We start from the raw sequence: 24,523 nt of genomic DNA on the forward strand, positions 1-24,523 counted from the left end.
CTACTCAGCCAGCGTGCCTCTGCCTGAATTCCAGGAAGGCAACATTTTGAGCCAAAGAACCCTTTTTGAGCATGGATATTAATCAGAATAAAAACTTTATTTTTGCTTTGTTTCTCAGAATATGAGCAGCAAGGAATGTAGAACTTTCAAAACACATCTAGCATTTTTCATGTTTACAGCTTTTTTTTTTTTTTCAGTTTTGCCGGATGTTGCAAACCTCAGTCACTGTTTTTAAACGCTGGATCCTCTCTGGCTTTATTGCATCATTACCGTTTTTATAAAGGAATTATATTTCCCTTTCAAATAAAGAATTTTGTATGTAAGCCAATACACTATTGAACAAAAGGCCCAAGAAACCTCCTGAACAACAAGGGTACAGAATTTCTTTAATATAAATACGAACGGATGGGGATAAATAATATTTAAAACTTAGACTATTCAATGCTTGCAAAAAAATATAAATAAATCTGACTGTTCACCAGCATACACACACGGGAAAGACGTACACTTAGTCACCCTTGTACAAGGAGCCTCTGTTTCAAAGCGCCTTTGATTTTTTTCTCGCTCTTTATAAGAAGTGCAATTTTAAAAACTAAAAATTAAAGAAAAACCAACGTATTGCTTCCTCTCGGGAGCCATAAAGTACGAACAAATTCACATTAAAAACTCGACTAGAAAATTTGTTCATATACCCTGTTTCTGATCAAAGAGTGGAGAAGGTAAAGAGTGCAGGGCCAGCGGCGGGGCGAGGGGCAGAAGAGATAAATATCGCTACTGATACTGACAGCCATTCCAGCAACCAAGATTGCTACGTCACATAAACTATAAAAATTCATTACCAAAGAGAACAAAACAGGGAAGAGGGTAAAGGGACGGGCAGGAAAAACCTAAAACAAGAAAAAGAAAAGGAAAAAGGGCGAGGGAGGGGGACTCTCCTGGCGCGCAGCCCCGAGCCCACCATCACAGGTGGGTGAGCTTGGGCGCTTCCTGAATTCTTCCCTGAGAAGGATGGTGGGCTGTAAGGTCCGTATAAGTGGGATGAGGCTCCCCTGGCCCTGGCCCTGGCCCGTGGTGGTGACCGCTGCCCAGTGACCCCGCGCCCCCGTAGTCCATGGCGGCTGATGCGTGGGGGAGGTGAGTTAGGCCAAACAGTGCCGGCCCAGAGTTGCTCATGGGCTCCACATAGCTGCCCCCCACGAAGACGGGGCTTCCCTGTAAGTGTGGGGTCCCATAGCTGCCGTTGCCCTGCAAGCTGTGAGCGTGCGGGTCATAGTCGGGGGTGCTTCCTGCACCCGCACCCGCCGTCGCATAGCGCTTCTGTGGGGGAGGTGGGGGTGCACAGCTGGGCAGGGGCGCGGGGTAGGAGGTGGGAGGGAGCCCGTAGGCGCCTTGAGGAGGCTTAGAGAAAGGTGGGGGCGACTGGGGCTCATACTGGACACTGTTGACTAGCGAATGCATAGAGTTCAGGTAGCTGCCTGCGCCCGGAGGCACAGGGCTGCGACTCGGGGACTGGCCCCCGGATGACGTCAGCATGCCCTTCCCCTTCTGATCCTTCTTGTATTTCATGCGGCGGTTCTGGAACCAGATCTTGATCTGGCGCTCGGTGAGGTTCAGCAGGTTGGCCATCTCCACCCGGCGCGGGCGGCACAGGTAGCGGTTGAAGTGGAACTCCTTCTCCAGCTCCACCAGCTGCGCGCTGGTGTAGGCCGTGCGCGCGCGCTTGGAAGATGCCTGCCCAGGCGGGCTCTTGTCACCAGCGCAGCTCTCGCCTGCCAGGACAGAGAGGAAGAGCGGCGTCAGGGGCTGCCTGCAGCTCCGCCCCGCTCCTCAGTCTGGCCCCTCCTTTCTCCAGATCCCACGGATCCCTTCAGCTGTCAGGCCCAGAGTCAAATGAGGTGCTGTCCTGTCTCTTAGATGGAAAAACAGTGCAAATAGCTAGTTCTTCATTTACCTAAAGAGCAAATTAAGGCCGGTGTGTTGGCACACACCTATAATCCCAGCACTCAGGAGGCTGAGACAGGAGAATCGCTGTGGTTCAAGACTAGCTTGGGCTACAAAGTGAATTCAAATCCAGCCTGAAGTGCATAGTGAGACCCTGTCTCAAAAAGACCAAAAAAAAAAAAAAAAAAAAAAAAAAGACAAATTATAGGCTTCTCCAAGGGGGAAAGAACAAAAAACTAGAACCCCAGTTTGCCTTCAGTCTCTATTTCCTCTCTGGAGTTACTCACTTTCTCATTTACTGGCTCTCTAAACCCTTTAGACAAGAAGCTTTCTGTGGGCAGGTCTCACATCTTTATTCCCTTCACAGTAACTAAAATCTGAGTTACCTAAGGCACACACTCAAACCTTCTTTTCCTCCCTGTCTCCTCCCCGACTGTCTTGATTAAGCAATAACTTCTATTTGTCAATTTAAAAGTCTGCTTAGAGGAGAACAGCAGATTAGAAACCCCAAACTGGAAGGCCTTCTCTAGTCACTGAAGATACCCATTTCTTTTGGGAAGCCCCAGCCCCCTCAAAGGGGCCCTATTCATTAAAGCACCTCCTGTCATCCAGCAGCACGCCAAACCTTTGCCTGCCATTCTTGTACCCTCCTACCCACCCTCCCCAATTCTGACTCTGGAGGGCCCAGATGCTCAAGCTCAGAGCGAAGAATTGGCAACTGGAAAAGACAAGGGCAAAGGTAACCTAGGAGCTAGGAAAAGACAGTGCAGGGTAGGGGGCTTTCTTTCACTACAGTCCAGTTCCAGGAGGCCCATGTGGTTCCCATTAGGATGACAAGCCATCCTACCCCCCCCCCCCCATCCCTGGCTGACTTCACTGTAGTAAGTCTAAGGAAAGCCTTCCCAGAGGTAAGGCAGTCACTCCATCTGCTGGAGCAAAAATTGGCTCTGATGATAGACAAAGCATGACTCTGATTTGGAGGATGATTAGGCCTGCTTTTCCTCTGTACACGTCAGAACAAGGAGGCTATCACTGTTTCATTAGAATAAAGGAGCTGTGCTTTTTAGAGATAGTGGAGCTCATGATAACTGTGCCTAGAGATCAGAACTTCAGGAGTGAAACAAGAAGACTCCAACTCAACTAGGTTATGCTTGTCCTTGCAGAGGTCCACAGAGACTCATCAGGTCTCTGGAGTTTCTTGGCCCACAAAGGTCTTATTGCCCTAAATTGCAAAGATCCCGAAAACCTTTTGGGAGTTGGGGGGAATGATACATTTCTGGAAAATTTCCAGTGCTCCCAAACTGTGCTGCTGTGGTTAGGTTTTAGGGTCTGCAGCCAAGCCAGAGGACCCTCTTTCAGAAAGTACCCCTTTACCTGAACTGGAGCCGCTGGTTTTCTGTTTTGTATTTTGCCTTGACTCTTTCATCCAAGGGAAGATTTGTTTGGCCACGGTGGGTGAGTTGAGCAGGGGGCTCTTGGCCGTGCTGGCTGGGGTGGGATTGCTGCTAGCATTCTGAGGAGGGGAAACAGAAGAGGCGGGCGGAGGGGCTGCAGGGGTGGGTGCGGGGGGCTGCGGTGGAGGTTGTGGAGGTTGTGGGGCTGGTGGTGCAGCCTGGGGCGGCGGTGGGGGCAGGGGTGGGTCGCCTAGGCCTGGGGGCTGGCTGGGTGGGCCGCTCAAGGTGCGTAGACATGCTTCACTCAGTTCTTGTGCCTTGGGATGGCCCCCCGCGCTGACAGGTGACTGAAGTGAACAGGCTGGTCGGTGGTACTCGCCCTCGCCTCCTAGAGCGGCAGACCCCGCGTAGGGTTGCTGACTGGCATTATAAGCAAACCCGTTGGCTGCCTGGTAGGGGTAGGCACCGTAGATAGCTGAGCTGTCGTAGTAGGTCGCCTTTTGCATCGCGTTGTCTCAGGATCTTGATCGTACACTCTGACAGGGGCTTGACACCCGTGAGGGCGCACATTTGGCACGCCCCCGCGGTCACGTGACGCTCCGCCGCCAATGGCCGCCCCGCGCAGACCTGGGGGGGGGGGGTAGAAGCGCAGCGCGGTGAGGGCTCTGCGCAAATCCATCTTACTCTCAATAGCTAAGTGACATGAAAGCCATAAAAGAAAAAGTGGTCAGCAATATTTAGCAGCACGACTTGGCCCCGGGCGCAGGGAGCCGCGCTATAAAAAGCCGTTGGAATTTACTGGCAGCTACAAATATTTGCTTAACTTGCGTCTGGAGTTGGGGGATTTTCCGGGGAAAGGGAATGAGTGAGGCCTGGAAGCCGAGTCTCTGGAGCCGAGATCCAAAAGGAGAAAGGCCTGGTAAACTAGAAAGAGCAAGGTTGGGGTCTTGCTTTTCCAAAGAAGAAACGTGGTTATCCCTCCGTCTCCGCTTCTTGGCATCATCCCGAGGGTATGAGACTCTCCTCTCTGCAAATCTTGGGGAACTGGCAAGGAGCCTGGGTCACCAGTTTTTTCTCCAATCCCTGCTTTAAGACTAATACTTGCCAAAACAGCACTGAAATGGGATGACTTCCCATTGAGCTCTTTCTTGGTCCTCCCTGTACTCAAAAGAGGTTTGCATAAAAAATATTTTAAGGTAATTACTTTGCTAGATAGTGCTGAATTTCAGAAGCTAAGCTTCTTAGGCAGTAAATTCTACCCCTGTTCAGGGATAGGGCCCACCTCCTCCAAATGGGCTCTTTTTGGCCAAAAAGGGGAAAAAGAAAGCAGTGGAACATAAAATGTGTGTATGTTGAGGGGGCAACAACACCCCCATCCAGCAAGTCACAACTCAAGCCATGGGTAGTTCTTTGCTTTTTTGCTTCCTGTTTCTCAGACACTTCACAGCAAGCCACCCCAAGTCTTTTCCCCAGTTATAGGAGGTTCCCAGAGCCTTCTGACTTGGACTTTCTGAGGTGCTGTTATTCAGGGCAACTATCAAATTCTACCTGTTAAAACATGATGGATTAGATTTAAAAAAAAAAAAAAAACCCACCAGGAACCTGAAAAACCAGCGTTCATCTCCATGACCACGGCTTGAACTCTCCTTCCAACATAACGATAATAGGTTCTGTCTTAGAAACTGCTATGTAATTTGATGTATGGGGGTCATTTGACTCCGGACAAGGCATGGAAGCACAAACCATAAAATTCTGCCAGAGTTCCCTGATCTTTGTGTGCCACTGTTGTTGATATTTGTTATTTGCCTATTTACCTGCTTCAGAAACAGCACCGTAACACTGAAAATCTAAAAAGCAATTGAACACCTTCTCAACCCTCTTTTATTTGAAAAGTTTGCAGGAGTGAAGTCTGTTTTCTTTTTGTTTTCAGCCTTTGCATAACTGGTCTCTAGTTCTTAGCCAAAGTTCCATGTGAGTTTCATTTATTGTCTCATACACACACTCAGAATGTTAGTGCCTCTTATCATTAAGAAAATTGCAAGGACAAATTCCTGAAGAAAATGATTTACACTTCATGCTCTATACATTGAGTTTCACAGTTATTCAAAATTTCCAGGAATAGCAGATGTTAACTAGAAAAAAATAACATAATAAGCATTTACCAGTGGATGATTATAATTTTGTTTTTAATAACATACTCTCATAGATTTCATTATGAAACCAACAATCAGACCAATGTCTGGAAAACAAGCACAATGAATTTTCTAGAACTTCAATTAAAAATTAAAGCATTCCTTATCCAGAGTTACTGTACATGATCACAAACCCTGGAGTATTATCTTTTAGAATAGATACAATGTACAGATACCAAGATAGAAAGCAAATAAAGGGCAGGATAAAATAAAATTTAAAACAATAGCAATTTGAGGTCTCAGTTTCCTGTTCTTCCACTGAAAACAGTTCCTATTACACTTGGCAGTGTTAATATCTGTCATAAATTTATTAGATACTAAACTTTTACTGTATAAGTAGTCAGGTTAAGAAAATTACTCTTGAGCAGCAAGATATTAGAAAAATAAAATCAACATGATTTTGAACATGCAGAATTTCTAGCGACTTGCTAATCTATTGTCACAGGCTATACCAGCCCGATGCCTACTTAAACCTTGTGTCAAGTTGTGCACTGTGATGCAGAATAAAAAAGTCTTTAAAATTCAAAGAGCTACAACAGCGTATAAAGTTAAAATGTGACTTCACCTCGGAGATTTCACCAAAATTCTATTGTTTGGGGAATGCAATCACCTTGAAGCTCACACACTTCCCCCACAATTTGTCCCCAAAGTTTGCAACCTAGTAAAGAAGTTGGAGATTTGCCAGCTGGGAAACTTTGCTTTATACCCCTAAGCAAAGCTGAGGTGGAGGGAGATTCGTCGCCAAAGATCTGTTTCTGCACAATAACCCCCAGGTGCAAGAGCTGGATGGGAGTGGAGGAAGCGAAATTGAGTGCAAGAAGCAAGCCCTATTGTCTGCCTACAAGGTGTGCCCAAATTCCACCGCCTTGCTTCAGACACTTCTCCCTCTTTTCACTCCCTCTGCTTCCTCAGCTAGCCCTCACCCCGACTTTGAGCTGGACGTCGGGGAAGAGCCCCCGCGCCCCCTGTCCACTCCTCCCTCCCCGACCCAGAAAAGTTGAGGCTGGACTAAGAGAAGAGTGAAGAGTGGGGGCGGGGATGGGAAAGCAGCCTGAACTCGAAGTGTAAGGGTATCAGTCACTGCCGGGAAGGAAGCTCCGGCTTGTGAACTCTTCTTGAACCGAGATTTAAGTCTGCAGCCATAAATCACCGAGACGTAAACTCCGCCATTCAGCGCCGAGCGCGGCCGGTTGTGGCCCTGCTTACCTTAACTTCTGACGATCGCTGCGAGCGCAGGCTCAGGCTCGGGCTCCGGCCCCCGGCCCGGCTGGGCAGCCCGGCCGGGTCCCCTCGGTGCGGGATGGGGATGGACCCTCAGCATCAGCCGAGACGCGGGCGGGCGGGAGACCCGAGGCCCGGACGCCGCCGCGCAGAGATCGGTCGCCTGGCTGCTCCGGCACGGCTCGCCCTAGGCGGACTGGGGCGGCTCGGACCCCCCCTCCCCCCACCCTCCCTCCCGCCCCTCCCCCACACCCCCGCCCCCTGCCCTTCCCGAGGGCAGCAGCCGCGGCCCGGAGATAGCGCTGGCGCAGCGCGGGCTCTGCCTGGGCTAGTGGCACCGACTTGGGTATGTTTCTTATGAATATTACGCGCGGAGCAGCGTCTGATCGGGTGCGTGGGGGGTGCTGGGGGCGGGCGGGAGGGGAGACCGAGGCGGCCAGGGAAGCGCGGGCCGGCGTGGGGGATGGGGCTGAGGCGAGGGGAGGGACCGCAAGGAGAGGGGAGCTTGGCGGTGGCGGGAGGAGGGCGGCTTCCCCCACCCCCAACCCCCCCCTCGCTCCTGGTCGTCACTAAAGTCCAGGAAAATTATGCTAATGAGGACAAACGGCTCTCACAAAGGGGCTCGCTCGCTGGGCTCTATTTCTTAGGAATCCATTTGAGAAACCACGCAACCCCTCGGCCTCGGACATGACGGGCTGTGGGACAAGGGGAAAGAGGAGAACCAGAAATGAGTTCCTCAGACTTTGGGCAGCTTACTTCACCTGCCACTCCCAATTTTTGGGTTACTGGGATAGGGCCTTTCTCCCTAAGCCCAAGAGCCAACTGGACCGTTGTTGGTTATGTTTTCAGCAGAAACTAGTGACATCCTGGCACAGGAGGAAAGTGTCCTGGAGGGAAGTTACACCTTTGACCTAGCAGTGAAATTAGCTCTGTGGACTCAGGCACGAAGAAGGGTGCCTAGAACTCTGGGTCTCCAGCTCCCATGTGCCCATTGCACAGCGTAGACACTCGGCTTGCCCACAGGAAAGACAAAGCTCTGACCCCAGCACAAACGGACATCCAGGATATTCCCATCCTAATTAGAGGGGAGGCCCGAGCTTTCCTGGTTCTATGCCACAACTTTAAAGAGGATGGTATTCCTCCCAAACCTCCCTCAACTCCCCAGGTTCTGAAACAAACTCTGCAACAGCACAAGTGCCGCTAAAAGAGAGAAAGGGAGCTTTCGTGCAATTCCAAGGCGTCCACCGCGGTCCTTCTCAAAGGAAGGTGTTAAAAATATAAGTAGTATGTTTAAACTGTCAGGGAGCCAAAGTGTCACGTTAGAGCAAAAACAAAGCCTGGGGAAAGGGAGAAATCAGAAAACACTTTGGGCCAGGGTGGCCTCATGCATACCAATGGTTTTTGTCATTTATGGCTGGGCAAGATTTATGACTCGGCGCCCCAAAGCTGTAAACAGAGCGCAAAACAGCAAACACTTGTTCCTTATAGCATATTGCGGCGGCACAACTTGAAAGGGGGAACCGGGCTGTGTAGGAGGTGACAGCCAGCCGCAAAAATCCGCAGGGCGGCATTTTCTCTTCAAACCCGCCGGTCGGATGTGGCATTTGAAGAAAGAAGGCGTGGGTCAATAATCAACCCGCACTTTCTCCTCCAAATCGCTGACGCGACTCTAACCTCCTTCTCAACTAAACCAGCCGCAGGGAAGGCCAGCTCTCTGTGAGAACCTGCCCCGAGGAAGGGATCGTCTGGGCAGAGGACACCCGAGCAAGGGCTGGGGCTCCCGGAGCGCATACCTTTCCAGAGCGCTGAGACCAAGCCGCGCACACCGCACACCGAGCAGAGCAAACCATGGGGACTGGACCTGAGGCGCTGAGGAAGATCTGGTCAGGAGCTCATCTCGGGCCAGGCCGCATCCCTCCCCCAACTAAGTCGCTTCTGGGCTTCGGGCTCCACTGGAAGAATTGGGGCTCAGACTTCTAGTCGAAGGTCTAGTGTCCTGGCAGAAAGACTGCCGGTGTCCCTGCCTCATGACTGCCAAAATCTAAAGGACTGGCTTTGGAACAAACGCAGACAAGATGATTAAAAATAATTTACAATGGCGGAAAGTTTTTGTTGGTTGGTCATTGTTTTTTAAGAGAAAATATGCTTGTTGATTTTTGCCTCCAGACATTATTCAAACGCAGTTGTGCCCTTTCTAGACAAATCCCACAGCAATTCACCTGGCTTCTTCAAATCCACCGAGCCTTTCTTTGCTGAGAGGACCCCATGGGCCCCCGAACTTCCTTAGGTCCCCATGTTTCCTGATCTGTCATCCAAGGGGAGTACAAGAAAAGTTTCTCAGCAGTAGAAGAATATTTGGAGCAGCAAAGGTGCCTGGTGTTTCCTTTCTACCATCAAGAGGGTGTACTGCATATCTCTGAGGGCCTCAGAGCTCCAAGACCATCTTTACAGCCAGGGAGGAAGGTGAGGAGTAATTATTGGCAAGAACAAGCATTGAAATCCCAAAACAAGGAGGCAAATTACTGAGGAAATATACTTGCCTACGAAGGTGAGGTTGGAATTTTGAAGGTATAGGGGACCAGCCTTAGCTATTGTGGAGTGGCTTTAGATCTTTCCTGGGAGGAAAAACCAACCTGTGCTCTATAAAAGCAGCTTTTGGCTTCTTACTATGCATGCTTTGATACATAACCAGCTTGGAGAATCCATAGCTAGATATTTATTCAAGCGGCTGGCAGTGAAGTGACAATAAAAAGATGCCTCTAACAAACCTCTATTCCCTTTCTCATTCTTTCTAGTGAAACTATATTATTTATGAGTCTTTAACTGGGTCAAAAATGCACCAGAACTGGGTCATAAATCATATGAAATGCTGACAGGTAATTGAACAGCAATTAAAGCTTACATTTTATTTCCAAAGGGTGTTTTAAAGCACTTGAAATGGCCTCAGTTAAACATGGTTACCGCGGAGGCCGGCTGGGGAGGGCAGAATGAGCCCTTCTGCTCTGGAAAGTAAATCTCACTCAAATAGGAAGTGTGACTTGAGGGGTTTTTTTAAGCTAATAAAAAAATAAGAATTTTTAAAACATCAAAGAGGCAAATTAAATTCAGAACTCCTTGTAAGCACCCTTTTTCCTGCTCTATGAGCAAAGGAAAGTGGGAATTTCTTTTACCTTCCTAAGGAGTTTGTACTCTTCTCAGGATTGTGGAATCCCCAAAGCCCAATTAGCCTAGGCTTTCTGAGTAATTTAGAAGCATACAATTAGACTCTCTTCTCCCTCCATCCTGGCTGCTGCTGTTTCTGGGACTCTAAAACCAGAGAGATGTCTGCCTCTGCTTCCTGAGGACTGTGCCTCCAGCTTCCCTCCAACCCAAGGTGCACAGCCAGTTCTTGAATTCTCCGTGCTGGGTTGGAGACATACAGGAAGCACTCAGCACACCGATGAGATCCAAGCCTAGCCCCTGTACCGTTCCAAATTAAAAAATAACTCAGGATCCAGGTAATAAACTCAGCTCACCACCACCCCAAGCCTCTCCTAGGTCTGAGCTGTCTTCCCTCTCTCCCAGGCAGATGGTGTTCAGGGAAACAATGGCTCGCCCTCCGGGTCTACTGCCTTAGGTCTGGCTGAGCGGCTGAGCGTGGGGAAGCATGCCTTGCAACCTAGCACTGAATAAAGTGGCTGGAAGCATCATCAATAAAATGGCAGCACATCTGCACATTTCCCTCATCGATTTTCCTCTCCCATCTGCTTAGACTGCTCAGATCAGCCCAAAGCCTCCATCCCCGACAGGCAAACACAGCTAACCCTGGAGAGATTCCTCTTCTCAGCCACCATCCTCCACCCCTTCCATGAGGTCTTGCTTTCCAAATGGCACTGGCCTTTACCTCGGCCTATGCCGGCAGCTGCCGATGCTGCTGCCGCCACCGATTCAGGATCTTTCCTCTGCTGAGTCTCGGCTCCTAGGACTCCAGACCTGCCCGCTACGGTGCAGTGGACAAAGCCAACCTCATGCTGAAGACTACTGGCCCACCTAGTAACCCCTAAGTTCCCCCCTTCTTTGCACCCTGCAATACTTTTCAGGGAATTAAACTCAGAGTTTGAGACACTAAATGGTTTCAGTTCTAAGTGAGAAACAAAGGAAAAGAAAGGTTGAGGGTCCTGTCCATGAGCCAGGGTCTCCTTGCTTGACCTTTGTCTCTCACAGCTATAACTCATTGTAGATATGAACAATCAACGGAAATACCTTAAAATAAATTCCATCCTCCTGGTGTGGCCTCCAGTCCCATCGGCTGGCTAGCTTGCCCAGAACTGCTCCATGAGCGCTGAGAACTGCACCCGCTCTAAGAGTGCTCTCCGGAGGAGAAGGGGAAGGAGAAGGAGGAGGTGGGTGCGTGGGGGTGGGGGGGAAAGCTCTCTCTCTGTAGAGAATCTAGAAAACGTAATCACAGGCAAAGACTGCCTGGGTCTCCGCTCCAAATGCCACAATAATGTGCTGTATTATGTGTTCACGTAGTCATGCCTCAACTTAAATATTTTTATTTGAAACAGGGAATCACCAAAGAACCAGGTTTCCAAGCACAACATTTGGCTTTGTGGGAGGGGAAGTGGGGGACCTTGTCCAGTAATATGTAAGACTTCTGAATAGTAGGAAACTGGGGGCAATATCCCCCCCCTACACACATATTCATGCCACACAAGTCTGCTTGTTTTTTTTAACATGCACACCAAAACACAAGGGGACAGTAATGCTGTCCATATTAGACTCTACAGTGCTTAACTTTCCTTATAGATTCATGGACAAGTTGAATCCAGCATACCCAGGTCCCCTAGTTGCCTCTGGCCCAGAGGCCAGAGTGTCAAAACACAAGAGCCAAGCCCACAAATGACTGGCCTAATCAGCAAAGTTCTTCACACTCTGCCATTGTATGGAGTTAGCTAACACCCATGCAATATGCCATCTCCACTGGAGAAACCAAAAAGACCTATAATTACCTGACAAATGTTAAAGCTTCTCCTCTGAGTCCAGTTGTTCTTGCTCAGTGGAAATCCACTAGGCAAGCTGTGTTTGGCTATAGAGTGGTGGGTGAGGGCTTAACAAAATTTGGAGGGACCTAATGCCCTGGCCAAGCCTATACTGATGCATTCTCGCAATACATAGCTGAGTGATACATGAAATTATAGATTTCTAAATATGAAAAAATGTAAAAGAAAATGATCTGATTGCCTCTGCAAGAGGGAACAAAAAGTATCAACCTTTACTTTATGCTAACTTATACTATACTTCCCTTATGCTAACCTATAAGACAACCTGGGAACCTCTCTGCAGGTAGGTCTGTCTGCTTTCCCCTAAGACAACTCTAAATCTACCAGCAGAAACTGAACTGAATCAATTCTGCTCAGAAAGAACCTGGCTAAACAAATTGGCCCGCCACCCCTAGTCCTACCTTCTGCTTGGTAACATTGCTCACTCATTTCTTTCTTTCTTTCCTTTTTTTCCTCACTCACTTCTTTCACTAGCTGTCTAAAGTTTCCCTTTCCAGTATTATTTTATGGATTTTGAGTGCTCTAAGGACAGTGGAATCCTCATGCCATATATATCTTTTTGTTGTTTGAGAGTGAGTTTTCAGCTGCCTATGTCTAAGTGTGAGGACTTACAGTAGCAGCTGCAGGATACTGTGGATGATTCATCCCCTTTTCTCCTCCCCTGAAGGGGGACACAGGGTTTGATACAAGTCTAAAGCCCCAAGTAAGAGGGCCTGGATCTAGCAGGGTGCCCAGTTCAAAAGAACAATAAAAAAGGACACAACCTCTTGGAAGCAAGAGCTGGCCTAAGCTGGTAGCAATATTTCCATAATGCTTTGCCTAATAAATTAGAGGATGAATAAATTGGTTTCCAAATGTATTCTCTTTTCTTCAAGGACTCAGTATACTCCTACTCTTCCCCTCTGCTTCTTATTTCCCCTTTCCAATCATTCACACTTTCCAGATACCCTAGAAATGACTTGAAAGAGGGGCTGGGGATTTAGCTCAGCGGCATAAGTGCCTGCCTTGCAAGCAGGCAGTTGTGAGTTCGATCCCTGGTACCAATAAAAACAAAAAAGACCAAAAAAAAAAAAAAAAGAAAGAAAGAAAGAAAGAAAGAAAAGAAATGACTTGAAAGGGAAGTATACCTCAATTGCTAACAACTCCCCCCACTCCCACCATGTTTCTACACAGCTATCAACTATGAGATGAGGAGGGCACCCCTTCAGAGTTAGTTTTGAGCAAATCAAAACTCTTGAGGCCATTAATCTGTAGTAGAAGTCACTGGTACTGCTTCAGACAAATGCCTTAACGCTAGGAAGGCCTACAGGCTCCCAGCTCTAGGCTGGGGCCTCTATACCTCTAACATCCCAGTTAATGCTCCAACTGCTGTTTAACAATTAACATTAAAGACTTGAGATGGAATAGAATGGGGTGATTTGGTGGAGTAAGAAGGGAAAACTCTCAGGAAGCCAGAGGAACTCTAACTTTTGAGGTAAAAATAGTTTCCCTGAGAGCAATCTTGAATGGCACAGCCAAGCTGACAGTGTTTCTTCACCATTCTGAATTCCACTTTTTTGAAGCAAAGCTATGGACCTTTTTAAAACCCCAGCAGCCAGAAGCCCATCCACTCACTCCAGCCTCCAACCTGGCCAGGTCTGGGAACTTCATGCTGTCATTCAGGCCTCCAGAGCCAAAATAGGGGAAAGTTGGCTTAGAGGAGTACACATCTAGGGATATAGATTGTGAGTCAATATTTGCAAGGCTGTTGGCAGATTAGATATAACTGTACTCAAACAATGCAATCTGATTTCCCTATCAAAACCACACTTAACATTTTTATTAACTCTAGTGGTTTTTCTATTCAGCCTAAGGTAAAGCTCTCTGAGCTCACTGTGTGTGTGTGTGTGTGTGTGTGTGTGTGTGTGTGTGTGTGTATGTGTATGTGTGTGTGTGTGTGTGTGTATGTGTGTGTGTAGATGACAGATCATTATTTAACATGAGATATTTTTTGTGGGTGGAACTGCAGTACAAATGGACTCCAAGTTCTCCGGACACATGTGGATGTAGGAGCTGAACTCCTATAGCTGTTTATACCTGTAATTGTTCTGTTGTTTGCAGAAATACAAATCATATGTACACACTGAGTTGCAAGTTCCTGAAATGTCCCATCTATATTTGATACAAACAGACATGCAGAAGTTGAGAAAATAACCCAGTTATGGTTACTCTGTTTACTTCCTATCTGATAAAATAATAATTGTATCACGAACACCATACCAGCCTTAAAGCATCACTGAATAGCATGTTTACAGTTAATTAGCAACTTGATTTATACCTGGGGAGCAAATTTCAGAAAAGACTCAGGCCTTGGGAATACAAACCAAAACCTCAAAACTTAAAACAAACAAACAAAAAATTCTGAAAACTTCTTAAAAGCAATAATTCTCTTAAAGAACAGAGCAAACTCATTCCTTTATACCAAGCTTCTTATCCTAAAAGCCCCTCCCCCAAATGGGCATGTAATTTATGGATCTTTTACAAGGTAATAAACCACAGTAATTACCTCCCTGCATCCCAAACTAAGAGAACAAATTATGCCACAACTTGAAAAGAATTTTAAAGAGTTTTTTCTTATTCCAAATAGGAAAAGAAAATGTTGAGGCAGTAGAAGACTGGATCTTTTCCCATAGGAAGAACTATAATCAGCCCTGTTGAAAGACTGCAGAACACCCGATACTTGTGAAGGCCTACACATTGGAAATACAAGAACTTCTCTCCTGTCATGGAGAAGCAAAAGGATCAGAGAAACTGAAAGACATCAGGCTATAAGGCAAGTTTCCTCAACCAGGTACTAAGACTGGTGACAATTTCCAAAGCAGCAGACACCTCAGTGGACAAGCAGCTCAGCCCACACAGCAGCCACAATGCCCGTGGCCTCTACTTGCTTTTGCCTTGCAGTTTCATGCAGTGGTTTGTTTGGGTCTTGCAGGAAAAAACAAACACATCCCCTTCGCCTCCCCTAACCCCATGTTTGGCTTCACAACTGCTTTCCTCCTGCCCATTACAGGCTTTGGGGGAGACTCTTTGTCTGCCTCAAGCCCAGCACTGTTGGGCATGAAGCTGAAGGCAACTCAGCTCCAAAACTCCTCTTAAGTTAAATATTGACCAGAATCTCTTTCAACCTGCTGTAGTTGCCAGGAGCTGGATAGAGCAAACTCTTCCTAACTGCATGGTGCAAAGTTCGCCGCAAAGAGTTCTGGCACATTGCTTACCTCCAAAGATGTTTAAATCTGGACCAGGAATTGTTTCCAGCTTCAGGCCCTCAGGGAATCGTTTTTTCCTGTGTCCAAGCACTCTGTGGACAAATAAACAGCAGAAAGTGAACAGTGGCTGCAAGGGAAGGGAGTTGGAGGACCAGAGTTGAAAATGTGGCCTGTGCGGGTTTCAGGATAGCCCCGGGGTGATGCAGACACAGAGGAGTTGCCAGGGCATTTGTCCATGCAATGGCACTCAACTCGAAATGTTCCAGTCTGCAAATGACCTGAAGCTGGTGATTTATTTTTGTAAAATAAATACATACTCCATCTCTGCACCCACACTCTCTCCTTTTCTTTCTTTTATAGGAGGAGGGAGAAAATGGACTAGATGGTTAAAGAAGATAGGAAAAAGGTGGAAGAGGCTTTGCTGGTGGTTCGGAGTCAGCTGGCAGGGCTCCTCACGCACAACTTGGGGAATGTGAATGCATGCTTTATTTTCTTTTGCCAACAAAGGGAAGCCTTGTCTGGAAGCATTCAATCAGGATTCTCCCGAAACCTCACTAATAGTGTTCATTTCTGTTGGTGGCTCAGTTCACAGACTCAGATCAGTCTTGGGAGGTTTTATCTCCTGGTTCATTCAAGTGCTAGGCGGCCACTTTTTGGTCTTGCTGGGCTGGCAGGCCAGTGACTGCTGCTGGAAACTGGGCAAGACTACAGCAGGTTGCTAAACAACATTCAATCAATGCTTAGCAGTCAGGAATCTGTAAAACTAAAACGCCTTGATTCTGTAATCTCACACTTCACAATATTTGCAACACTCTCTTGTGCTCTAACCAGGAAATCTGATCCTGGAACCCTCAGCCAACTTTCTGGGGGAAGGATACCCTGAGAAAGAAACAGAGAATCCACTGGTGAGTTCTGCTGGGACTCTAGTTTATATAGCTCTAATCTTGAGTCCACCACTTTACCCAGATGTAGGTAACTTCTCAGACTCTGACCTTCTCCAAAACAGACCTCTCCTGCCTTTCCCGCATCCATGTGAGAGGGTCTACCAAATAGCTGAACAAGCCCTCTGACTCTGGGCTTCAGAGCCCCCAGCATGATGAGCAAGTGGCAGCAAACTGACAACTGCCTTCTGCCACAACTGCCTGCAGCCTTTAACCTCCATCCCTGCTGGGGACACAGAATCCAAGCTGGACCCTTTTCCCTTCTTCACCCTTGCCCTCTGTATCTTGAAAGGAGAATCTCCAGCCTCGGGGCTCCTGGCAAGACCGAGCTGGGTGGGGCTTAGACATCCTACACTTTGCACTTCAATTTCGCCCCAGAAAGCTCCTCTATGCCACCATCCACCGCCGTCACAACCTCCACCACTCATCAGGCTGAGTATTATTATTATGGTTATTATTATTGTCGCTATTTCCTTATCCCCAAGGCTAATATTCTCGGCTGCCGTTCCCCATAAATCCTTCAGACTAATGAGTCAAAGAGAAAGAGAGATGCTGCCCAGGTCTCTAGCTCTGCAATGGCCGCCGCCGCCTCGCCCCGTGGCCTCACTCTCCGCGTTTTTGGCGTCCGCTTGCTCCCTCGATCGCCTGGCGCAGTTGATTTATGAAAGCCCGGAAAATTGAACAAAGCCGCGCGCCCGTCCTGTGGTATCTCTGCAGCCTTCCTCAGAGTGAATCAGAACATTACCAACTGTCTGCGCATCCGTCCCACTTCATCACCAAAGCCAGGATGTGACCACAAAAAAAAAAAAAAAGCTCCCAAACTCACGTTTCCCTGGACACAGCGCACTCCCTGGACTCTCAGGAACCCGGCAGAAAAGCACCAGGACCTAGCCAGAGACCACCAGCTCTGGTTCTCCTCGCTAAATGGCTCCCTCCTGCTTTCCTGAAGGAGTTAAAAGCCTTTGAAGATAAATCTGAGGGTGCGAGTATTTAAAAATCAAATAGAAATTTGGAGTCTCACTTCTGAGAGATTCATTCCTAGTGAGGCCCTGACGACTCCGATCCATTCCAGACGATCCGCATTAATTATTTAATGAGTCACGTGACCGCAAAGATTACAATTTCAATATCTCCCTCCAACAGGCTTTATACCTTTATCAGCTGCAACCAGGGTCCCTGTTTTTTGTTTGTGTGTGCGTGCGTGTGTGTGTGTGTGTGTGTGTGTGTGTGTGTGTGTGTTTTGTTCCCGAGGCCTCCTGAGTTCATTCACCCTTGTGCCTTGGGGCAAACAACCGTCAAAAAATCACAGGGAGAACATAACAGAGTTAGTCAATCTGGGAGGAGGAGCATTGTGGGCAGTAGGGAGCGCACTGCTCTCCAAGTCACCTTGATATCCATCAGCTCCTGAGACCAGTGCCAATCACCTGTCTGAGTGCCAAGTCTAGGGAAGTTTGGTGACATATCTTCCAAGGCAGCTTTGATGCTACACTGGGCAAGATCCCTTCTAAATCCAGGCTATGCACACCTGTAGCTATTTACATCAGGGGTAAGCCCATGTACATACCGCATCCTATTCTCTTTGAAGAATAGCTTCTGCTGGGGAATAAAATGACTGTGTGCTTACCATATCCATGTCCAAGGTGACACCAAAGGCTCCTCTCAGCCTACACACTCATAGCATAAAAACATGGAGAGGTGGAATATTCAGCTGCTTCAGTTTCCTCATATGGAAACTGAGAAGATTGAATTCAAATGACTTCCAGATCTCTTTCAACTTGGACAGTTTTTCAGTCTGGATTCTCTTTCAGTTCTAGGAAGCCTTTCTAGAGAGAAGACTGGCCTGAAAGAGGAAAGGATGTGCTTCATGAATTTGGAGCCTTCAGAAGAGATGCCAGAGTTCTCAGCCAGAAGTTGCAGACTAAAAGGTTTTATGACTTGATACTATCAAAGAGGCATAATGCACAACTCTTCCTTTTCCTCCCCACTCTTCTCTCCTCCTCTTCTTCCTTCTCCTCCAGAGCTTGTCCTTCCTAGGTCCAAAGCGGTTATTCTTGATGCGGTGTGTTGTGGAGAACAGGTATCAGGAGCCTCAGTTAGGAAAGGTGAGCTTGAGTTCTTCAATATGAGATGGTGCCTGGGAATGCAGAGACCAGGGAGGTGCCAGAGATACCCTGCTGCTTGCACAGAACTCATTCAAGTAGGAAGCCTCGGGTTTCTAATTATTTATTCTTTGGGTTTTTTTCTTTCATTTTACAGAGTTGCTGATCTGTTTCTGTGCTGGCCCTGCCAGAAGGAAGGCAGCATTGAGAAAAACAGCAGTTTGGAAGTTTGGAGGGTTATGGGACCTCAGGAGATATGATGATTCCTATTGCATGGGGAGAGAGGAGAGAATGAGGGGAAATGGGGCACCCTGGGACAGCTGGATATAAAGAGGATACTGTGCAGCAGGCCTTACCCCATATATCTAGGTAATCTTCTCATGAGCTCCATCCTGGGTATTAAGTACTCTGCTATGCCTGTCACAGTTGAATTCCTGCTGTAATAAAACACCGGGTATATCGTAGATTTCAGCAAAACTAGGGAAGAAAGCCTGCAAGTGCCATTTTTCTTCAAGGGGGAGAGTGTTAAGTACTTAATTCAAACTGTGACCATTAAAGTGTCTCCTATCCGATTTAGGTTGATTTCAGATGTTGGCAAAACTTTTATCTCCAGAGTCATGCACAGCTTGGCTCTGGGACTGAAGTAGATGAGTGTGTATTAAAGAGAGGAAGGATAAAGAGGGAGCAGGAGACCATGTTAAGGGTCATCTTAGTAGGAGGAATACAGAGTTTACACAAAATACTGTCTTTAAAGGTCAAGGGTTTGAGGGGTTAGTAAGGTTTGCCTTAAAAAAAAAAAACTAATGAGATAGAAAATTTGTCCTCTCAGTGAACTCTTATGGTTGCCCTAGCGAAAGGCAGACAATGCACGATTTTGAAGCACAAAGTGACATTTCCTAAGCTGTTATTACAAGAGCCCTTAAAGGCAATATCTGAAATAGACAAAATGTGAAAAAATGACACCATGATTTGAATCACTTTTGATAATTTTGGTTTATAAAGTTTACCAATATATATCCTAATAATGCATTTTGAACAAAAATGCCATTTTATTCTAGAATATCACAAAAAAATGGTCTTGATCCTCTCTTTCTTTTCTAGATAGACTATAAGACCGAGAGAAAGAAATCATTCCCTTTACCTTTAAACTACTGCCTCTAGCATGAGGCTAATTAATGTTCCCATACCCTTCCTTCCCCACAAAGGAGAAATATAAGAATTTACCTTAAATGATGATAATCTGCCATTTGAGGTTTTGCAGCTTGACACTCAATTTCCACCAAGAGTCTAGGTATTTGTTTTTTGAGCCGATAGCCAAGATGCTATGCCTTTGCCTGAGACATTATTTGCAAGAAGATCCCTCTCTCCTTCACAGACTTTTCCCAGAGAATGCCTTTCAGAATTGCTGTTGAATTACAAAGAAGTATTTATTGTATGAGGTGATTAATGATTCCTGGGAAAATTGCTATTTTCAGCATGATTTAATTTCGTTTTACAAGTGCGTGTATAGGGGGAGGGTTAATAAGTTTCAGCAGTACTTGCATTGCCTCCAGAAATGCCTGACACCCTTTCACACCTTATAAAACGTACTTTATGCCAGTTTTTTCTTGATTTGAGATAGTGTGTAGTGTGTGTGTGTGTGTGTGTTTGTTTGTCCCTAGATTTTCTCAACCCCATGCAGTGGCCCCCGTCACTTCTCTCTTAAATCTGGCTGTAGGTAGAGAGCGGGTCATATCACATGCAGTGCAGCAGGGATAAAAGGGAAAGCAGCAGTGATACTGGCTAAGCATTTTGCCATGATGGAAAAAATGGGTTTTAAATTCCTGATATTGCAGAGATAGGTGGACACCCTTTCACTTCCATTAAAGTTACTACAGATCTAAAAACTATTTTTTCAAGGGAGATTGACAATTCCAGGGTTATTTTTTTCCTGTATCATGTTGCAGTATACTGTCTACCATAAGCACCAAGTTTAAATCAGTATAAAAATACTAGAGTGTGGCAATTGAGAAGTGAGTTATTTTCATTACGTGGATCTAGGTTTCTGGAAGTAAGATATCAAAGCATTTAAGAAAAGTGACCATAATTCAGAGGCTGGCATTCTCCCAACAGTACTCTTCCAGGTCTACTTTGCTTGAGGTGTTTTAGGTGTCACTGTGCCTTTTTGTTTCCTCAAAAGATATCTTGGAGGATGTACTAAGAAAATATATTTTAGTTAGAAAACTCTTTCAAAAAAAAAAAAGAGAAAAAAGCAAACACAAAAATTCCCAAGCTATAGAGGCCCTCAAGATCAGCCAAGAAACAAAAAGCAATCTCAACCCTTTGCACAAACTATTTTTTAATCTCCAGGGAAACAGGCAGATTAAGTGTGAAGGTGCAACAAATACCAAAGGGACCACTTCTTTCCAAGTGTGCTCAGAGTTCAGCTTGCTGAACAGCTGCAGAAACTCCTGGGCCCACTGCTCTACATGGTTTCACCTTTCATTGCAGGGAAGGACACGTTCCTATGTGTTACACAGACTTGAAGCCTGAAAGCCTCGCCAAGTTTGGGAAGAAGAGGAGCCCTCTCAAAGCTCAAGAGCCTTCTTGGTCTTTGGAATATTTCCACAGTGGATCAAGCTTGACAAGAGTTCAGCTCAAATTGAACACACACACACACACACACACTCTCTCTCTTTCTCTCTTTCTCTCTCGCACAAATTACATGCACAGTCAGAATCCATGTGAACACAGCTAAACCATTTACAAGGCTTTTTACATGCAAGGTCAAGAATCTCAGTCCAGAGGAAAAGCTTAGGAAACACACAAATCTGTCTCTTAGATTTTTAATATTTTTTAAATGAAGTTTATTCTCGGCACATGGCTTTCTATACAGCCATATCACAATTTATACAGTTGCACATGGGTCTAAATGCATCCCCCTCTTCCCAGAGATAGCTCCCCAGAATAAGTCAACAATATCTTAATAACAATATCTTAAATAAATGCAAAAAAGGGAAACAGTCACACCTACCATCAAAATCTACATGTTTTGAGAATTAAATAATCTTGTGAGGTCCACAGTATCTACTCATTTATTCAGTTCATTACAACCTTGTATGAGCTGCCTTAATGGATGAGGGAAAGGTAAAGAAGATGGGAAAGGGTCTGCTTTCTTCTGCTTATACAAATATACACATCCCCAGTCAGCATGCACTGTCCAGCTGACTTTATATAGCTCAAGCATTATCTGATGCCAAGTGGTCCTTCCCAGGTATCCAAACTTGGCACCCTTCTTCAGGCCAGCAGATTGTTCCACCAAACAGCACCCCTGAACAACTGTCCTCTCTTGGGTGGCAACCAGCTCCTGCTTCTGGGTGGATGGGGGGGAATAATGTCTTCTTTTGGTTATCCTTTTCAACAAATTGGGTTTTATTTTGGTGTCTGTCACAGTAGAGAGATGGGGGAGGGGTAGATAGGGAAATGGGTGGAAGAGAAAAAGCAAGTAAGGGACAGAAACTGACCTAGGTGTCTAGAAGACTATATGGAGGAAGGAACGGGGGTGGAGGCACCAGGGAAGGAGTGGGGATGGGTGTGCGGGCTCTGAGTTTGTGCTTTCCCTGGTAGGCCCGAAGAGGCCTGGGTGGAGGCTGGGTTGGAGGATCGCATCTTGGTGTTGGGCAGTTTGTGATCTTTCTTCCACTTCATTCTTCGGTTCTGAAACCAGATCTTGACCTGGCGTTCAGACAGGCAGAGCGTGTGGGCGATTTCAATGCGGCGGCGCCGGGTCAGGTAGCGGTTAAAATGGAACTCCTTCTCCAGCTCCAAGACCTGCTGCCGGGTGTAGGCGGTTCGAGAGCGCTTGGGCTCCCCTCCGTTATAACTGGGGTTCACTGAGCGCCCAGAACCCCAAAGAAGAAGGCCAAGAAGGAAGGAGTGGAAGAGAGGGGAAGGAGGAGGAGAGAGAAGATAGGGTGGGAAGAGCAATTGGACATCATCATTATATAATAAGCTGACACCAAGTTCACACAAGATACATAAAACCGCAAAGAAAATGTTTCACAGGCTATTGACAACGAGAAACACCCGAGAGCCATAAAGAATGGTGCTGGGCATCGGGGCTGAAGAAAAGCTTCAAAGACACATGGCCCGAAGCCTCTGCCAGGGCAATTAAATTTATGGGGGCTATAATTACTGCCCTAACAGTTTGGCGTCTCGTAAATCTCCCGATAAAGGGACCATGGGTACAAAAGGGTTCTCATGTTGGGATCAGGCTGCTGGCTGGCGAGTAGGCACCCGCACCCCACAGCAGCCCGGGCAGAATGTGGGTTCCCCTCGTGAGGCCCCTTCCCGACCCCCGCCCTGACCCTGAACCCGGGCCTGGCCACAGCCCACCCTCCCGCGCCTCCCCAGCGGCGCCACATACCGGCGCTGACATGGATCTTCTTCATCCAGGGGTACACCACGGGCTCCTTGCCCTTCAGGCCGGGCGGGCCCTTGTCCGCCAGCAACAGCGGGCATGCGGAGGCGCTGCCCCCTGCCGGGACGCCCGGAGTGGCGGGGGCCGCCTCGCAGCGCCTGGAGGGCACTGGGGGCGCCGCGCGGTGCTGCGGGGGAGGCGGCGGCGGGACGTGGCTCGCGTGCAGGCCGCGCGCCGGGCCCTTGGCGAGCGCCGGGGGCTGCTCGGGCTGTGGGGGCCGCCCGGGGCTGGCCCCGCCGCGGTAGCCGTAGGGGTAGGCGGCGTCTGCGGCCCCGGGCGCCGGGTAGAGTGCGGCTGCGGGGTAGGTAGGCTCGCGGGCGGCCCGTGGCGCGTAGTAGGAGGCGGGGGGCTCGCGGCTGCCGCCTGCGTGAGGGAGCTGGGGCTGCGGCGGCGGCAGGTGCTGGGTCGCGGGTGCCGGGGGCTGCTGGTAGCCGGGCCCCCCGCCCGGGCCTCCGTCTCCGCCGCCCGGGCCGCTGTGCTGCGCGTACTCTTCGAAGGGAGGGAACTTGGGCTCGATGTAGTTGGAGTTTATCAAAAACGAGCTCATGGTCATTAATTTGTGAAGTGCAAAAATACTAATTTTTCTCGCGTTGTCGTTTTTCTGGGCTGGCGGAGGCCCCTCCCCCTCTCGCCTGGCCTCCCATCCCCCTTTCCTCTGCGCCCTTCCCCTCCCCCCGCTGTCAAGTACCCTCCCCTCCCCCTCCCGCCGACGCCACCGCCAAAGTTCGAGGCGCTCCTCCCCCGCCCGCACGCGTGCGCGCGCGCGTTTCGCCCCGGCCTCGCGCGCGCCCCGCCCCGCCCCGCCCCACGTGCAACGCCCTCGCCAATGGGCGCTCCGCGCGCGCGGACCCGGATCAGGAAACGCGCGGGTGGGTGATGGATGCTGCTGTCCCGCCCGAGGCGGGGGCAGCGAGCTAGGGCTTCGGACCTCCTGCCCCAGTGACTTGAATTCCTGCTGGGAATTCGGGGCTTGACAGGCAGTGGGTCCTCTCGGGCCCCATGCGGGTCTGTCTTCTGACCTACCCCTCTGAGAAGCGGGCGGCTGCGGCTGACTCGGAACTCAGTCTGGGCGCGGGTACTCCAGGGTTCGAGGCCCTCCGGGAGAGCGAAGGGCATCGAGACCAAGGGACATCCCGGTTTTTATCCTGGCCCTGGAATAAAACGAATGAGGCCAACACACCCGTTTTCTCGCCCCGTCAATTCTTTCCCCACACACTACGTTCTGGTCCGTTTCTGGGTCCTTGCTATGAGAAGCCTGGCAGGAGCTGCACAGTGCGGAGATGGGGCAGCTTAGAGAAATCTACACAAAGATGCAAAGCAGGGCCATCCCAGTGTGGCCGGCTGAGCACTTTCTATACATTTTTTTTTCCTTTTATTCTTTTACAGGCCCACTCTGGGTTTTTTCCCTAATAGCATCTAATTTGATGGAATGTGGACATAATTAAATATGTCTCTTTTGACTAGGTGCGCCTGTGAGAGACTGTGGCCCAAGGATAGAAATGGAGAAAAGCAGCGCCTCCACAACAAATGAATAAATAAGTAAATAAATGGAGCTTTGAAACGAGTGGCTTCCTATTTTACAACAATTCCCCAACAAGCCCTTGTCGGGTCTGACTGAGGACATCTCTTTTGGAGCTAAAAATTTTTCTTTCTCTTCTGGATGCTGCTTTCTCAAATTGTGTCTGGGGCTACAGTTATATTTACAGGACAGTTATAATTTCTGAATTGCTAAGAATTAGCATATTAACGATATCAGTAGTTCCGGAAAGGAGGGAGAGGGAACTGTTGCCTGCCATTTGGTAATTGAAATTTGATGGATAAACTAATTATGCTATTATTAACAAATAAATTACTTATTCATCCCACCTAATGTTGATCTTTGAAGTAAATACTGATACCTTATTGCTAATGTGTGCCTGCCCTTGTCTGACTTATATACACACCTATATCCTCTTTTCTGGCTAGATTAAAGCAATGTCCAGTCTAAAA

The 24,523-nt window shown here is 48.0% G+C and overlaps 2 protein-coding genes and 1 long non-coding RNA gene across 8 annotated transcripts; 1 reads left to right on the top strand and 2 right to left on the bottom strand.

Moving 5' to 3' along the window:
• Positions 1–76: 76 nt before the first annotated feature.
• Positions 77–17,707, bottom strand: Hoxa3 (homeobox A3). Of its 3 annotated transcripts, XM_013150466.3 has the most exons (4): positions 17,601–17,707; positions 15,045–15,127; positions 3,316–3,962; positions 77–1,769 (listed from the first exon to the last, which is right to left on the bottom strand). In XM_013150466.3, exons 3-4 carry the CDS (start codon positions 3,839–3,841, stop codon positions 961–963), a joined length of 1,335 nt encoding a protein of 444 aa, XP_013005920.1. In that variant the 5' UTR covers positions 3,842–3,962; positions 15,045–15,127; positions 17,601–17,707; the 3' UTR covers positions 77–960. The 3 variants fall into 3 exon arrangements, with proteins under 3 accessions (XP_013005920.1, XP_063095793.1, XP_013005923.1); XM_063239723.1 differs by lacking the exons at positions 15,045–15,127; positions 17,601–17,707 and adding an exon at positions 10,991–11,097; XM_013150469.2 differs by lacking the exons at positions 15,045–15,127; positions 17,601–17,707 and adding an exon at positions 6,734–6,897.
• Positions 6,959–21,140, top strand: LOC134473925 (uncharacterized). Of its 4 annotated transcripts, none has more exons than XR_010044418.1 (4): positions 6,959–7,138; positions 7,598–11,130; positions 14,417–18,444; positions 20,566–21,140. It is a non-coding gene; the product is annotated as an uncharacterized LOC134473925 (long non-coding RNA). The 4 variants fall into 4 exon arrangements; XR_010044420.1 differs by having other exon boundaries at positions 8,443–11,130; XR_010044417.1 differs by having other exon boundaries at positions 6,959–7,094.
• Hoxa4 (homeobox A4) lies at positions 20,898–23,167 on the bottom strand. Its single transcript, XM_063239755.1, has 2 exons — positions 22,481–23,167; positions 20,898–21,947 (listed from the first exon to the last, which is right to left on the bottom strand). The coding sequence occupies exons 1-2, from the start codon at positions 23,085–23,087 to the stop codon at positions 21,595–21,597; spliced, it is 960 nt and encodes a 319-aa protein (XP_063095825.1). The 5' UTR covers positions 23,088–23,167; the 3' UTR covers positions 20,898–21,594.
• Positions 23,168–24,523: the final 1,356 nt, after the last annotated feature.

The sequence above is a fragment of the Cavia porcellus genome, unplaced genomic scaffold (genome assembly GCF_034190915.1).
Source record: "Cavia porcellus strain 051 isolate PalLab524CR breed Dunkin Hartley unplaced genomic scaffold, mCavPor4.1 scaffold_2, whole genome shotgun sequence".
Lineage (NCBI taxonomy): Eukaryota > Metazoa > Chordata > Mammalia > Rodentia > Caviidae > Cavia > Cavia porcellus.